A 14,874-nucleotide genomic window follows, 5' to 3' on the forward strand; every position below is an offset into this window, starting at 1 on the left:
GTTTCTTCGATGGTGATTTCACTCTCCTCCTATCTGCTAAATTATTCCCCCCCTCGGCCGAGTCCACTGAGCTCATACTTATACATATTCATTCTGGAATTATGGGGGAATGCGCTTCACCCTCTTTGGTGAGGCTCCTGCACACTCATTCCGTGTCTCTGTGGTGACCAGAGAGCCACAATAATCACTTGAGCGGCTGGCCCTCCTTTTGATTTATCGACTTTGTCTGTTTGTGACGGAAAGCCAGTGTCCCCACACTACTTAAACATGTTAATTCATGCAGATGTATGCCTGCCCCAGTGTTCACCTTGAGGTAAAGCACACATGTTGTAAACAGAAAGTTGCCATCATTTAATGATCTTTAGAAATCTTCAGTGTTTTTTTATTCTCTCCTTAAAACCTCTCTGGCTTTAATGTTATGTTAATGTATGCACACACGTCTTCCAATAGGAGATACAGCTGTGCCTGCCAAGCCTCGTCTGGGGGGTGTGATGTCTGTTACTGTACTACAATGGGCATTATGCAGCTGTTAACGTATAGGACAAACTGCTTTGCCGAAACCACGCTCATCAAGAATATCAGCTGCCAGGGAACCTCCAGGTAAAACTGTGCTAATTCTGTCCAGGCTTCCACTAACCCCAAGGTGCTGTCCCTATGGGATGGAAGGAAGTCAGGCCTATTATTTTCGTCAGCATGTGTTTTGAATATTTAAACTGGTGCAAATCAAACAACAGACTGAAAGAAAAACCAAGGTAATATCAGAGTTGAAAAATACCATTTAGGTCAGTTATTCTTTTAATGAGTTTGCATGCCCTTCAATGTTTCTCACCATTTTTTACGAATAGAAACAGTTCATTAGTGACTTTGCACTTAAAGGTTTTAAACAATGTCCACTGGCAGCGGTAACAATCTTTAACCCCCATAAGAATATTACTATACACACACCAAATTAATCACTGCTATCCTGAGATCAGGGCACATGAATACAAAGGAATAAATGCTTGAAACCTGCCTTGTTAGTTTACATCCAATTTTCGTATTGTTTTGGTAATACCGCCATGTACCCGAACGTCTGCAAATACATTGTTGAGTTTAATATCTATAACAACCTAATATTAAATAAATGTTTTGTCCGTTTTGGTTATTTGAGAGCAAACATTAGAGAGTAGGGCTGTAACCCTTCTGAAGCTAGATGGAAAACTCAAGACACTCACAAACCTGTTTGCCCTCATCAAATGCTGCTAAAAACTTTATTCTTGATGATGTTTTCCTACATGTGGCATCTATTGCACTTCTGTCTGTCCTGGGAGAGGGATCCCTCACATGTGTCTCTCTATGAGGTTTCTACATATTTTTACCCTGTAAAGGGGTTTTTAGTAGTTTTTCCTTACTCTTGTTGAGGGTTAAGGACAGAGGATGTCACACCATGTTAAACCCCTATGAGACAAACGACAAAAATAAAATCTGATTGATTGATTGAAACCTGTATGTTGATACATTTCGAACTCTCCTTATTTCAATACCCATTTTTCATTTCACAATCAAATATTACTGGATCTAATAACTCCAGAAATTTCTGTCTGTCTGTAGTTTACACATTTCAAGAACCGTTACTCTTATTGCCTTTACACTTTCACACAATTCGGTGTGTGTGTATTGTCAAGGGCACGATGAAGGCTCAATATGGATGAACAGGCGACCAGCACTCTGAAGCAGCAGCTGGGAAACATCAACATAAGTGAAGTTGTGAAACACAGCAACGACAACGGATTGTCTAGTTCAGGGTTCTGCGTACTGAGTCGAGCTTTGCCTAATTTAACATAAACAGGTGAACAGCTCTTTGTGCAGCAGCACGGGGGTGAAATACAAAAAGTAACCACACACACTATAACTACTAAACTAACCAACTACAATATAATGTTTTCTTTGGGGACTTTTGTTCAGCCGTCATTCCTTGACAATGAGTATCAATACACTGGATTCATCTGAAACAACCACATTAATATCTCAAGCTCTTATGCTGTTTAACAATCAAATGAAACCACATCCGTCAGTGACCATTAAATCATACAAAGAGAGGGCAGATCGTGAGCATGGAAATCAAACTGACCTCTGGCAAAGATGCTAAGATGAAGATGACATGAGTCAAGAAGATTTTATGAAACAGAAATTGAGAGAAAATAATCTAGAGCCAACAGGCACAATGCTCCTCTTTTCCCCAGATACAGGACTTTGTGTTTAAAGCTGCATGTAAAATAAAAACAACCAAAACAAAACCTTGACCAGCTATTACTACTATCTCGCTGCTTTATTCAAAATCAAGTTCTATGCATTGAACCAAATGTATCCCCAGCATTCAAAACATGAAAGCTCAGCTGGCTAATATGGGACCATACACGTCTGTGGTTAACCTTTCAGGAGCAGGGTTATTAAATAGTTCATTATATGAGCAGTTGTCACTCTGGGGTGGAACCAGTCTCTATCAACCACGTGGCTGCAACAGGACTCTGTCATGCTACACAGGACTTTTGGGACTATGAAGATACTTTGGCAAGGAACAAGCTCTGGCTCTACATGAGAAGACAAATTAATATTTCTGCATCATGGCATGCATGGAGTGAGCGAGTGTAAGCAGTCGTTCTCAGCAGTACATAGTGTGTGCATAAGGTGCCCATCTTGGACCAACCCTGAGTGGGATGGAAACTGACAGGCTCATTAACACAGCAGATACACAGCCTACGGCCATATGGGCAAACTGGGAGGATAGGGAATATCCCGCCAATCCACCAGCCACTAAAACACACTAATTGGACCCACATAGATTGCACTAATGAATCAACAGCAATAACTAAATACCAGTGTTGTCCATATCATCAGCCTGTATTGGTATAGGTGTAAAAGTGAAAAAGAGTTAGCCAGTCTGTGTATATACGAGAAGCAACCAGTTTTAATTGTATTTATTTTTTGTGGTGGATGCTATTTTGTATCATTGTGTGTTTACTGTAAGAGTCACTATACATACTCCTAAACTAATTAAATTCCTCTGTGCATCCGTAATGGGAAGCTAAGAGATATAATTGTTGTCATTTTCATGCCATCCTTTAATTACTTTTTGGTTCCATTTCATTCCATTTGAATTGACAGCCTGATCAACTTTTAATTGCTAGTTTTTGCAAACAGCTTATCATCCAGCTCCAAGCCTGCATGCAGAGCACTAGATGACCTGGCCAAACACACACCCACAAACAGACCAACAGCACACACACACACCGATACTGTAAATCCCAGGGCCAATCCATGTGCACACTGAGCGCACACACACTCACAAACACACAAACACACACACACATACACCCCATACCTTCCTTACCAGATGCACAGTGGAGTTTGACAAAGTGAGCTGCGGATGCAGCAAACAGGAGGCCTATTCATTTTCAACAGAAGCAGCAGGGAGAAGGGGGAGAGGGCAAAAAGAAGGGGGAGGCGGAGCTGGGAGTAAAATGGAGATAGCAAAAAGTGAGGTAATCCATCACTCCTTCCATAAGCACCTGCTGAGGAAGCAATGAAAGCCCTATGAGCCCCCAAACCTTGAACACACACGGGACTGCCCACCCTGCATCTCACTCCCGACAGCAACAACATACAACTATTTATTCATATTTCAATTAAAGAGACATTAAAAATGACTATAATCACATTATGGTCCATTGAAAATAATAAAATATAATTAGTTTACTATAAACAATCCCAAGGCCTGTACATGTGCCACATGTTTTTCAACACTGGTTTTCTTTATTAGACTAAAAATGATGTATGGAGTGTCCTTTACATTATTTGATGCCTACATTTTCTTAAATATTAAAACTAAAGTGTTTGGTTAATAAATATCTCCAAGACTAACAAATTATATTTTGCAATGGAAAAATGTGTTCTTCTTCGAGTCACACCCCATCCCTCAACAACATTTCATGGAAATTCATTTGGTAGTTCTTGAGTAATCCTGTTTACAAAAAATCTGCAGTGAAATTATAATGTCCTTGGCAGTCATAATAACAGCACAAGGGCAAAATCATTTTTTATAAATGACGCATAGTTGTCCCCTTCTGCAATAATGACAAACTTCCATTGAGTGACATCACACATAATGGTCTCTATTCGTTCCAGTTTCTCACTGACAGGACAAAGTGTTTAATAGCTTTGCATCATGGTGTTCCTGCCTCTGAACGTTTAAAATTATATACAGTCAAGTTTCTTTCTAAATAAATACAAAATGGTTTTGTAAAACTAGTACAGAAACAATCACATGGTAGCAGATACATTATGCAGCAACCAAGAGTTAAATTTGGTCACCTGGTTAAAAATTGTATTTAATTAGTCCTACATGGATATTAAATATATTCAACATAAAAGTAAATTTCAAAGTCCACTTTTTACATGATTCAAAAGACTCCAGTCTTGTATGAATTTAGTCAGTGGCTCCATGTCTCACCTAAGAACTAAATTGGGAGCTCAGGGAGTCGCAGTTCAGATCATTTATATGATATTCATAAAATCAATTGTTGGAATAAATACAATAGGTACATTTTTCAATTCAATCTGTTTAGTGCCAAATCATAATATAAATAATCTCAAGAAATGTTACATAGTAAGATCAAGAGCCTTAAAAAACTGTTCCCATAATGAGCAAGCACTTTGGCACTTTTGAAATGTTACAATACATTATGTTGTGCTATGTGCTTTACAGGAATAAAATGATCCAGCCTAAAACATCTGATCAGCCCACAGGTCATTAAATAGTCATTTCACTTATTTGGAAAGATTGATTTGAAACTGAATAAAAACCCTGGTAACTAATCTTACTGCAGGTCCACAAATTACTGATGCAAGACAGGAGACTTGTATCAATTCTGATTAGTTAGATTGTCTTTAAATAATTTAATCTTAATATTACAGGGATAGGATTCCATCAGCTAAGGGCTTTGAGATTAGTTTTCTATGGGCTAAAACCTAAAATTACATATGCTGCTCATTGAAAATTCCCTACATAGATTTTGCCACTTGAACCACAAAATTCAAAGGCCATGATAAAACCTACATTTTCCAATTATAGGGTTGTACAATTAGTAGGATCAATCACAAGCATCAGTACCATTGCCTTAAAAAGACAGAAGTGCTGGCAGCTTATAGTGGCTTGATAGAATGAGGGCAGACTTAGAAAACTCTTTCTGCAGCTCATGCTCAAACCAACAATGTGAGTGACCAACCTCATTTTAACACCAACATGGATGCACAGTAGGGCACAAGTTGATATTTGCTATTCAAACATAGTAGACGCTGGATGATAAAATCAAGACTATGTTGGTCTGGAACTAGTGAAGACACTTGAGTCCTGCTCAACACTGCTTGGTGCCACTTTCGACCTGGTGAAAGATATGTCTGAATAACTCTAATTTAATCATAGACTGAAAGAAACACAATGCACAAAAGATGACGTATTTTTGTTCCATTTGATATTGCTGCCACTTATCAGGGAAGATTTTAAAAGCCTTGAACCATTGAATCCTTCAAAGAGGCCTTGAAGAGTCATGGCTTAATTGAAGCAAACACACAGAGCCACATGTGTGTGCTGTGGGGGAACCACATCAAAACTGGATTAGGAAATGCAATCAAGGTGGATTAATTATGGATGGAGGGCTGTTCAGTTCTGCCTCGTGCTCAAACACTAGCTACTTACTGCACAGGAAAGGAGAGGGTAAGCTATCAACAGACCGGAGAAGCAAAGGCTGGTGAGTGAGAGAGGTGAAGGCAGAACATACCAGAACGACCACAGCACCAGGCCTGCACAACTGCTACCATCAGTGTGGAAAACATGACATTTTATATGGACCGTAACACAGAGCATCAACAATGAGTTAAAACAAAAGAAGCACAGGCAACTTCTAATTAAATATTCATTCAGTTGGCTCTCTATCATGTACATCGTTTTACATTTACTTGTTAATACAGATATCTAGTCAGACAATTATATGACAAAGAGTCAATTGAGTGCATTTACATCATATCTAAATTTACTCATCTAATCCAAAGCAACTATTAATAGACAACAATACATCTCCAGAACAGTAGGAGTAGAGTTAAGTTGAAGTGCTACATCTGATCAATAAAAGAAAGTTTTGAAGATGAGGTAGAGAAGTTTAACTAAAGTGCTAAATAGGCAGGTTAGGGTGTTTCAGGTGTTAAGAGGGGAGGTGTTCTCATTAAACATGAGTCTCCAAGAGCTTCTTAGATATAGGGAGGCCCCTGCTCTGATAACAATTGGTAGCTCATTCCACCATCTAGAAACCAAAAATGAGAATAGTCTAGACTGTGACTGCCTTGTGTGCAGGGGTGACAGTGCCAGATCAACGACCTTGTTGGGAAAAGGCAGTGAAAGAGCGAAAGAATAACTGAGATATATACAGACGTGGTTGTTGATCAGACACAACATCAGAATGGTGAAGGAAATTTGTTCTCTCCAACTGTTGCGCATAGAAATTGCCGGATATCAGCATTGTCTATATGTGTTTTTGTGTATCTCAGTTATTCTCTGCTCTTTCACTGCTACTCCGTGCTACAGACACAGAACAGTGCAAAACTAAAAAACATGTCAGACGAGATACAGTTCTTCAGGCAAAAAAACCTTGTTAATGAGGAAGGTCAGAGATGAATTTCACAATAATTCATTACAAATGTTGATTGATAAAAAAACATTGTTTCAGCAGCTGAATCCTGAGTATGACATGACACGCTTGTTTCATTTCAAGCCTTTTTAGTACAGGTAATCTCACCTCCCTAGATGTTTTATCAGTCTTTTATGAGGGATCCTCCTTTAGTTATCTGTGCTAGCTATTAATTACTGCCATTATTTGATGACTAAAAAATGTTTGCACTGTGCACAAATTACAGTTTTCTCACCATAACTGTCTGGATTAGGATATCCTTCAATATGAAAGTTTTAAGTGCCAAGCAGTAGAAATATATACAGAACAAATTGGGAGGGAAGAGCCACTCATTACTTCTGTCTTTTAACCCACCCAGGCCCAACTATGACCGGATTCCTATCAATTACTACTTTGGCGGCGTGTGCTGTCAACGCTTCTCTCTTTATTTGAGTGTGTGTCCATTCTGCCTTTAGTTTTATGAGGCACATCAGCAATGTACAGTGTACGTTTCCGTACAGGTTTTGGTCAATCATTGCTAAAGAGTGGCAACTTCTCTCACTCATAAGACACTGAGTAACATTTATTTAGATAAATTAGAAAGGCTTTTACCACAGTGCTAAGTGTGAGGCACCTAGACCCTGATTCATTAGTTAAGAAGCATTCTAATAAATTACCCATTTTTTATGTTTTACAGAGCTATTACAGATGCACAGACTCTTGTACAGCCTTGTCTCCCATTACAGCTTTCAATAACTAACAATATGCACACAGTGTGAACTGGAAAGAGGGTGGGGGCCTCAGACTTTTCAGCCTGCCTTCAAAGCCTTCCTAATAGCACATAAAGACTTATTAGGCACTGTGCGTCGGCACTTACGAGTAGTGAGGCACTTTGTTCCAGAGTTGCCTAGGCTTAAGCTAATGAATAGAGCCACTGCTTGACTGAGGCTCTCACATTGCTCAGCAGAAGAGGCTGCATATCAATCTATATCAGTTACACAGGGTGTTTAAAAGATTTAGGGACAACTACTGGTGAGCTCTGGAGAAACTGCAGAAGATCGAAAGAGATAAATCTTTCAGAAAGTAACAGGAGACAGAGATGGAGCCCTGGAGAATGTGTGTAGTTGGAAGTTTTTCGCAGGAGAAGCAAGACCAGGAATTCAGTAATGCCTGAATACAGCTCATTCCGATATTTATCTGAAAGATTTCTGAGATATTTAACTCACTCTTGATCCTGGATTGCCAAAATGTCTGATTCTTAGAGTCCCAATGTGAGGGATATGAGGTGTAATTGAAACAGACCAAAACGTATCTGTAAAAACGAGATGCTGTCATTCGTCATTGTAAAAGTTTCAAAGGTGGAATGTGAAACCCAGTTTCTTATCAATGTACTTTTTTAAGCACATCATGTGTAAGGGCTGCTGTAAAGCTCTGATCCCGGCTGTGCTCACGACATGCAGCCTCGCTCCACCTCTGCAGTTTAGCAATTAATACTAAATCTGTTGAGTCTCTGAACTGCACCAATCTATGAAACAACTGTTATTTGGTTCCCAGCAATACACCTGCAGACCATGAAGTGAATATGATGAGCGGTTCTCCAGATATGCAAAGGAAAGATAAACAGAAAATATTGCTTTAAAGATGGTTTACACCCACACTTATAAGTTTTAGTTTTATGAGACAACATATTTGCTCTGTGACACCTGGTGTCCAGACCTCTCCAGAGTTACTGAGACCCAAACACAAAGACTTTTGGAAACAATGCTGCACAACTGAGTTTGTTTCCTGATCAGGTCCCACAAGTCACAACACATCCTTCTCGGATTCGTCATGGCTGTATCAGGTGAACCGTTTTCCCTAAAGAAAACCAACAGCATCAGCTTCAACTACCCGTGGTAAATGCAACATGGATGACGTTGCTAACCCTTACTGTCAGAAAACAGTTCCACCATCATCAACACCAATTAAAATGGAAATCCTTGGTCTTACTGCTCATCTGTGTTTGTAGTATTTTTCTGCAACAGACTACAGAGGAGACAATATGCCTCCTGTTAACACTGGCACATGGATACCCAGTGTACATGAATGTTCATGTGAGACCCACAGATTAACCACTGTGCCATGGATACAGCTCCAATAACAATTGTCCAAGTACAACCAGTTAAAGGGCTAAATAATAATCCAGCAATGCCAAAAAAGGTATTTTTTATTTTGACAGCAGATATTTTGACCTGGGTTTGATGATGCAAATGCAGTGCACATCTTCCCTCTGTGCTTTGTTTAACCAGTGCAACATATAGGTTAGCTCCTGTAAGAGAGCCCAATTGAGAGGACAGAGGGACCAGGGCTTTGCAGAGTCTCTCTCAGTGAGAGATAGCAACTAAAGCACAAGAAGACATGCTCATTTGAAGTCAACAGTCAGCACTCTATCCGGTTTTTCATTTGCTATAAGCAATAGATAATACAATTAAATAAATAAATAAAAAATTCCAATCCCATTTCCGTCCCGAGGACGCAGTTAGTCCTGGGGCCCTGAAAGACACTTCTTTTCATTAAACTAAACACTGTTTGACTCTTAGTGTCTCTGTGGACATCATCCCTGTGCCTGAAGGAAGGATGAATGGTCAAATCCTCAAAGACCACTCTGATGAGGATTGAATTTGACAGGCATTGAAGAGACCTCAGCACTCACAAAGCAAACACACACGTATGCACACACAAACACCTGAGCCAGTATCGTACACTGTGAAAACAACGATGAGCAACAGCATAGATGTGATTAAACCATCCTTTTATCAATTTGTCATGGCACAAGACACATGCACACACTATCATCTACACTCAGCTCCACACACAAATACACACAGTCACTCCAGCTGAATCTTGTTTATCATTATGTCCATTAGCATGAGTGACGGGAAGGTTAAGTGAGATGAGCAGTTAACACTAGTTCCCTGAAGTGTGACAAAATACTTCTGAGGTTTATGGGGAACGTATTTTAGGGCCTTCATAAACAAAAGGCCAAACTCGGAGAAGAAGTGGTGACCTTTTGCACTGCTGCATCTTCACTAGTGATGATGGATTACAGAGCCTACGTGGGCAGACAGGATGCGAGCCGAGGCTTTCAGAGTAGGTGATGTGTGTGTGGACTCTGCTGGAGTATACTTTGTCCTCCAGCCATACCTCTTCCCCAAGGGCTGGAACAGAAAGAGCTCCTACTTTTTTAGCTCGCTGCCATCTAATACAGCCCAGTGGTGGCCGGGTAATGCCTGCTGGAGGCCAGTGGGAATGTAGGCACCGTGACTGTTGGTTTTTCAGTCAAGGTGTCAGTCAGAGTGACGGGTCATTGTGCCAGCTGACAGTTGGCTGAGAGCTACAGCGCTTCTATTAAGAAGAAACATCACTCACTGACCATTGCGGCCACACTTCAGTGAGGAGGAGGATGGTGGTGACTATATATACACATCAGCTCACCTGGCCACATAGCAGACATGCAGACAAGTCCTGTTGTTCATGCAGATGTACTTCAAAAAGGTAGTCTTGACATGCAGCGGAAAGTAATCAATTGCTTGAGATAGATTTAGTGTTTTGTCAGACCTCAAACCTGGACGTCACTTGTCTAAATCACAGTGAGACCCTTGAATCAATTTGGGTTTAACTTTTAAAGATGGCAGTTTTGTAAGTTAGAAATAACAATAAAACAAGAAGTCTGTCAGAGATGACTCATTCGCAATTTGACATGCAAAATAACAGATCTTTACCTTAACAGGTCCAAAACTCAGGTGAATTCCATGAACACAAAACAGCAACAGTTTAGATAAACAATAACCTCCTTGTGGACAACTCCACGAAGCACGAGGTCTGTTTCACAAACTCTATAACATCTAAATGTCTAAGCAACAAAGACTAAAAACAAAGACCAACATACATCACAGCATATATTGCCACTGTGAATGCCTAACAAGATCACAAAATTGGAACTGTGCAGAAAAATGAAAAGCAAGAACATCACTAAAACAAGCCAGAGGTGACTGTGATGGCTGGGCCAGGTGCTTTGAACGGAGGCATATCATTTCAGCAAGGCCGCTCTGATTCCTCCAAGACAAAAGACAGCCTTGAAGACCAAAAGCTGTGACTGATGAGCGAGCCAAGAGGAGCCTGATGTGGGCTGAAACTCGACATGCTGCCAAGGATTTTATAAACCACATTATATTTATATACTGCATCCTGTCCTTTGTGAAAGCTACCTCTCAGCATTAAAGGACTAGTTAAACATTTTGGTAAACATGCTCATTTGAAAATTGGTTTAATTCACTATCCAACAAAGCAACACTATAAGAATTATACAACCAATGGCTACAAATAAAGTACCGCATACCATCACGGCAGAAAGAAATGTCAGAGAGCAGCAAGAAGCCAGGTACTAATTATACTCGGCTGAGTAATTGTCCATTTAGCTTGAAAACGCTCACCTCCCTATCATAGAGTCAGTGTTCAGTAATAAACATGTGGATGTGAATTTAATTGTGTATGCATTACACACAACACGGCTAGAAACCCAGATCGCTTACTTTAGCTTTGCTTTGTTTGTACAGTACTTGCCAATCACAGCTCTGCTAGATTAAAACTCATTCATGAAACAAAACCAAATTACATTGCAATGTCATAAATATTAAATATGGACTTATGTTTTATTTATTATCTTTAGCAGTAAATGTCAATGTGGCAAGTTTAATCTGGCCGAGTTTACATTTTTAAATTTCTTGTGAATTGCCCCAAGTCCTTTTTTTTATAACAAAGAAAAATGTACACAATGTTTTTACATTCATTGGATACATGACATATAAGTTGGTGTTCTCTATAAAGTATTTTCAATTATATTGTGATCTACAGCTGTTTTGCTAAATTACAATGTGTACTGGAGCTCAGGAGGCCAACAGAGTGCAGTGCTGAAGAGCCCAGGCATCATGGTCTAAACGAGGGAACCCAGCAAAGTGTCCAGAAACTGACACTGCTGTTTGCGTACTGCTTGGGTTTTAATAGAGAAACCGATTTTTTAAATGCCAACTAATCTGCACTCAGGGGTTTGATTTTAATTTGACAGCCATCAACACTGGAGATCCAGCTCAACAATCCAAGCCAACAGCTTTGGCTGTGCTGAGCCGACGACCCGGTTTTTCAGCCTGATTATGCTGCTTGCGACCCTGTGGACAATGTAATTTACTGTTGAACTGTGGAAGCCAAATGGTCTGGAGACAACGCAGTAAGATATTCTACTTCGCAGCCAAAGCCAGAAATAAAAAACGCTCAGCCAAAGGTCCCACAGGGGATATTGACGATAGGGGTACTGTGGCTCTGGAGTGGGGGAGGTCTGGTCGCAGGTCAATTTGTCCATCAAATTACTAATGTAGCAAAAGCAGCACACACCAGTTATTCGCTGTCGTGCAGTAATTCTGTTTTTTCTTGCCTGGAAGAACTACTACAATATACTATGTATAATTCTTTAGATGGTGAGTAGGTTATTGTGTATTTTGATTCAGTGTAGACACTTCTTGTTTACAGGCAACATCATAGTGACGTAAATCTTATTTTCCTACGTTTCCTTTTCAATTTCAGAAGTAAATGGTTACTTCTGCCACAATTATTGTCAATGGATCTCAGCACTGTACAATCATGTCATAATGAACTGCAAAAAAGGAAACTGTTGCCTTTGCGGCTGCAAATCATTAAGGACATATTCCTCATTTAGACTCACCTTCTCTGATGTCAGAAAGATCAATTTAATTCTTCGAAACCACTATTCTTCTAACCCTAACGTACGATACTCATACACACAAAGTGCACACACACACACACACACACACACACACACACACACACACACACACACACACACACACACACACACACACACACACACACACACACACACACACACACACACACACACACACACACACACACACACACACACACACAAGTATACAGCAGCTCTTACCTCGTCGAGTTCAGAGATGTAGATCGGCTTCTCTTCAAAGCCGATCGGCATGGCGTCGCTGGGTGGGATCTCCACCTGTTCGTACATCTTGTTGTTCTCTCTGGTGATTCCCTCAGGCAGCAAAATCTGAGTGTCACACAAAAAAATAAAGAAAAGTCAAATGACCCCTTCGATTCAACAAACTTTCTCAAATAGTTAATGCTTGCTTAAGAATATGAAGCAGTTCAATTGGACTTTTCCAACAAATCAAAACTCTGACCTATTGCATTTTAACAACCCAATTAAATAGTCACAGTAAAATATCAGATCATACTGTATTAAATTCTATAACAAATCATACAAAAAGTAGAAAAATGCAATAAATACTAAGACTTACATGAAACCTTTTAGTCACTCTTCATAAGATGAAGTGAAATTGATTCAGAAATGTGATTAATGGCGTGGAGCTGCATTTTGTGGTATTTTAAGAGATTCAGTTTATATTACTAAACAGGGAGGGATTATATGGACAAGCATCAGTTCAAAGCAAAAAAGACTAGTTTAACAAACACTGCAGGAGAGAAGTCAATGTTTTGTCTCAGAGAAGAACATCATCCACAGCTTGAGTTTGGCAGTAGGACTGTCAAACTAATTCAAATCTAAAAAAATGAGATTACATGTACGACCTTTACATGATATGTAAGTTATAGACAACCAAACTTATTTTGAGACTAAATTAACCTTTAAATTCAATCAATTAAGCTAAAGCCGACAACACATTTTACGCACTGTAGGTTTTGATTTGATCGTGGGCTGCACCAAACCAAACTCGATAATTGTTGGTGAAATCTTTGAGCCTCAGACACATTAATGCAAAATTACATGTGGCATTTTTGAATAAAGAAACGAAAGCTTTGTCATTGTAGTCACAAAACTGATATCTTACTGTATGATATCAAGATTGTGTAAGTCCCATCTCTCACAGCGTGACATGACTGATGTTATCACGCGGTGTCTAGGGCCCTTAAGGGTATCGAGGTGGGATCATCCTCGCAGCCGAGATAAATCAACCGCCTTCCTCTGAAGTCGTCAAAGATTCAGAGGATAAGAGAATCCTGCATCACTCCAACCAAAGAGCTTTCTCCTTCTGAACATTTCAATCTAACTGAAAATGGAGGAATCTCTGTCTGTCTGTAGTTCCATTATCTGAAGAACTGCTCAGCTGATCTACTTCACACTTGGTGGATGTATCGCATGGTATACAAATTGGAGAGCACAGATCTGAGAGCGTGACTTACAAAACCATGTCAACAGATTTCTCACATTTATCTGCTGAACTCGGGGGGGCTCGGTTTCTCTGTGCTTTGGATACGTCACTGGGAAATTTTGCGACCGAGATTTGACCAACGCAGACAAAGCATAATGTTGTTGGTCAATAAGAAGAGTTAAAAATCCAGTCTCACCCTGGCTCCTCCAACAAATGCAGGCATATTTGTGGCCTCCGTGAGGACGTCGTAGACGTTGGGATACTGGATTCGTTGGTACACTCTTTCTCTGCCTAGTACAGGCTCACGTCGTGCCGTCAGAAGGGCCTGCTCCCTGTTCAAGAAAACACAGGACAGGAAATATTCAGCTAGGATAGTTAATGTAAATCAACGGTACATGATGCATAGACAAAGATGGAGAGAGGCAAGACGTGAGCATTTCAAAAGAGAGATAAAAAAAGTTGAAATAAACAACAGTGTTTCCTCAACGTGCTTATGAAGGACCCAAAATGAAGCCAATGTCACCGCTGCAATCACTGGGATTTTTTTAAATTACTAATGCAGTTGAGGGATGATTCAGATGAAGAAGCAAAGATATGAAGCATTATGTTTCCTCCTAAAGTGGCTTACCTCTCTACTAATCTTTTCCTGCACACTGTGCTGGATTTGGCCATGCTACGTTTTTAATTAAACAGATCACTGCTTTTTTTTCATCCTCTGAAATTAAAGTTTAGGAAAATCCTTCACAAGAAGAGATGTGGCAAGCTGTAGTATCCTTGAGATTTTGTTTTTTTTACTCTACCAAAGCCAAGTAGTCATGAAAAATGCAGAAGCTTGCTGGTTTTGTTGTGCGGCTACCGGAGACCACAGGTGGAGACGGACAGACAGACACACAGAGAACAAAGGGGAGGAAAAAAGGACAGAGGAAACATGT

General features: G+C 39.9%; 1 protein-coding gene across 2 annotated transcripts in view; it reads right to left on the reverse strand.

The window, feature by feature from the left end:
* Positions 1-14,874, reverse strand: part of ascc3 (activating signal cointegrator 1 complex subunit 3) — a 121,076-nt gene that overhangs the window by 80,777 nt on the left and 25,425 nt on the right. For both annotated transcript variants that reach the window (XM_053432395.1, XM_053432394.1), the window contains exons 7-8: positions 14,139-14,274; positions 12,697-12,822 (exon numbers count right to left, since the gene is read on the reverse strand). In XM_053432395.1, the coding sequence (XP_053288370.1) occupies positions 12,697-12,822; positions 14,139-14,274 (262 nt within the window). The remainder of the gene's footprint in view (positions 1-12,696; positions 12,823-14,138; positions 14,275-14,874) is intronic.

This window comes from Pleuronectes platessa, chromosome 10 (genome assembly GCF_947347685.1).
Source record: "Pleuronectes platessa chromosome 10, fPlePla1.1, whole genome shotgun sequence".
Classification (NCBI taxonomy): domain Eukaryota; kingdom Metazoa; phylum Chordata; class Actinopteri; order Pleuronectiformes; family Pleuronectidae; genus Pleuronectes; species Pleuronectes platessa.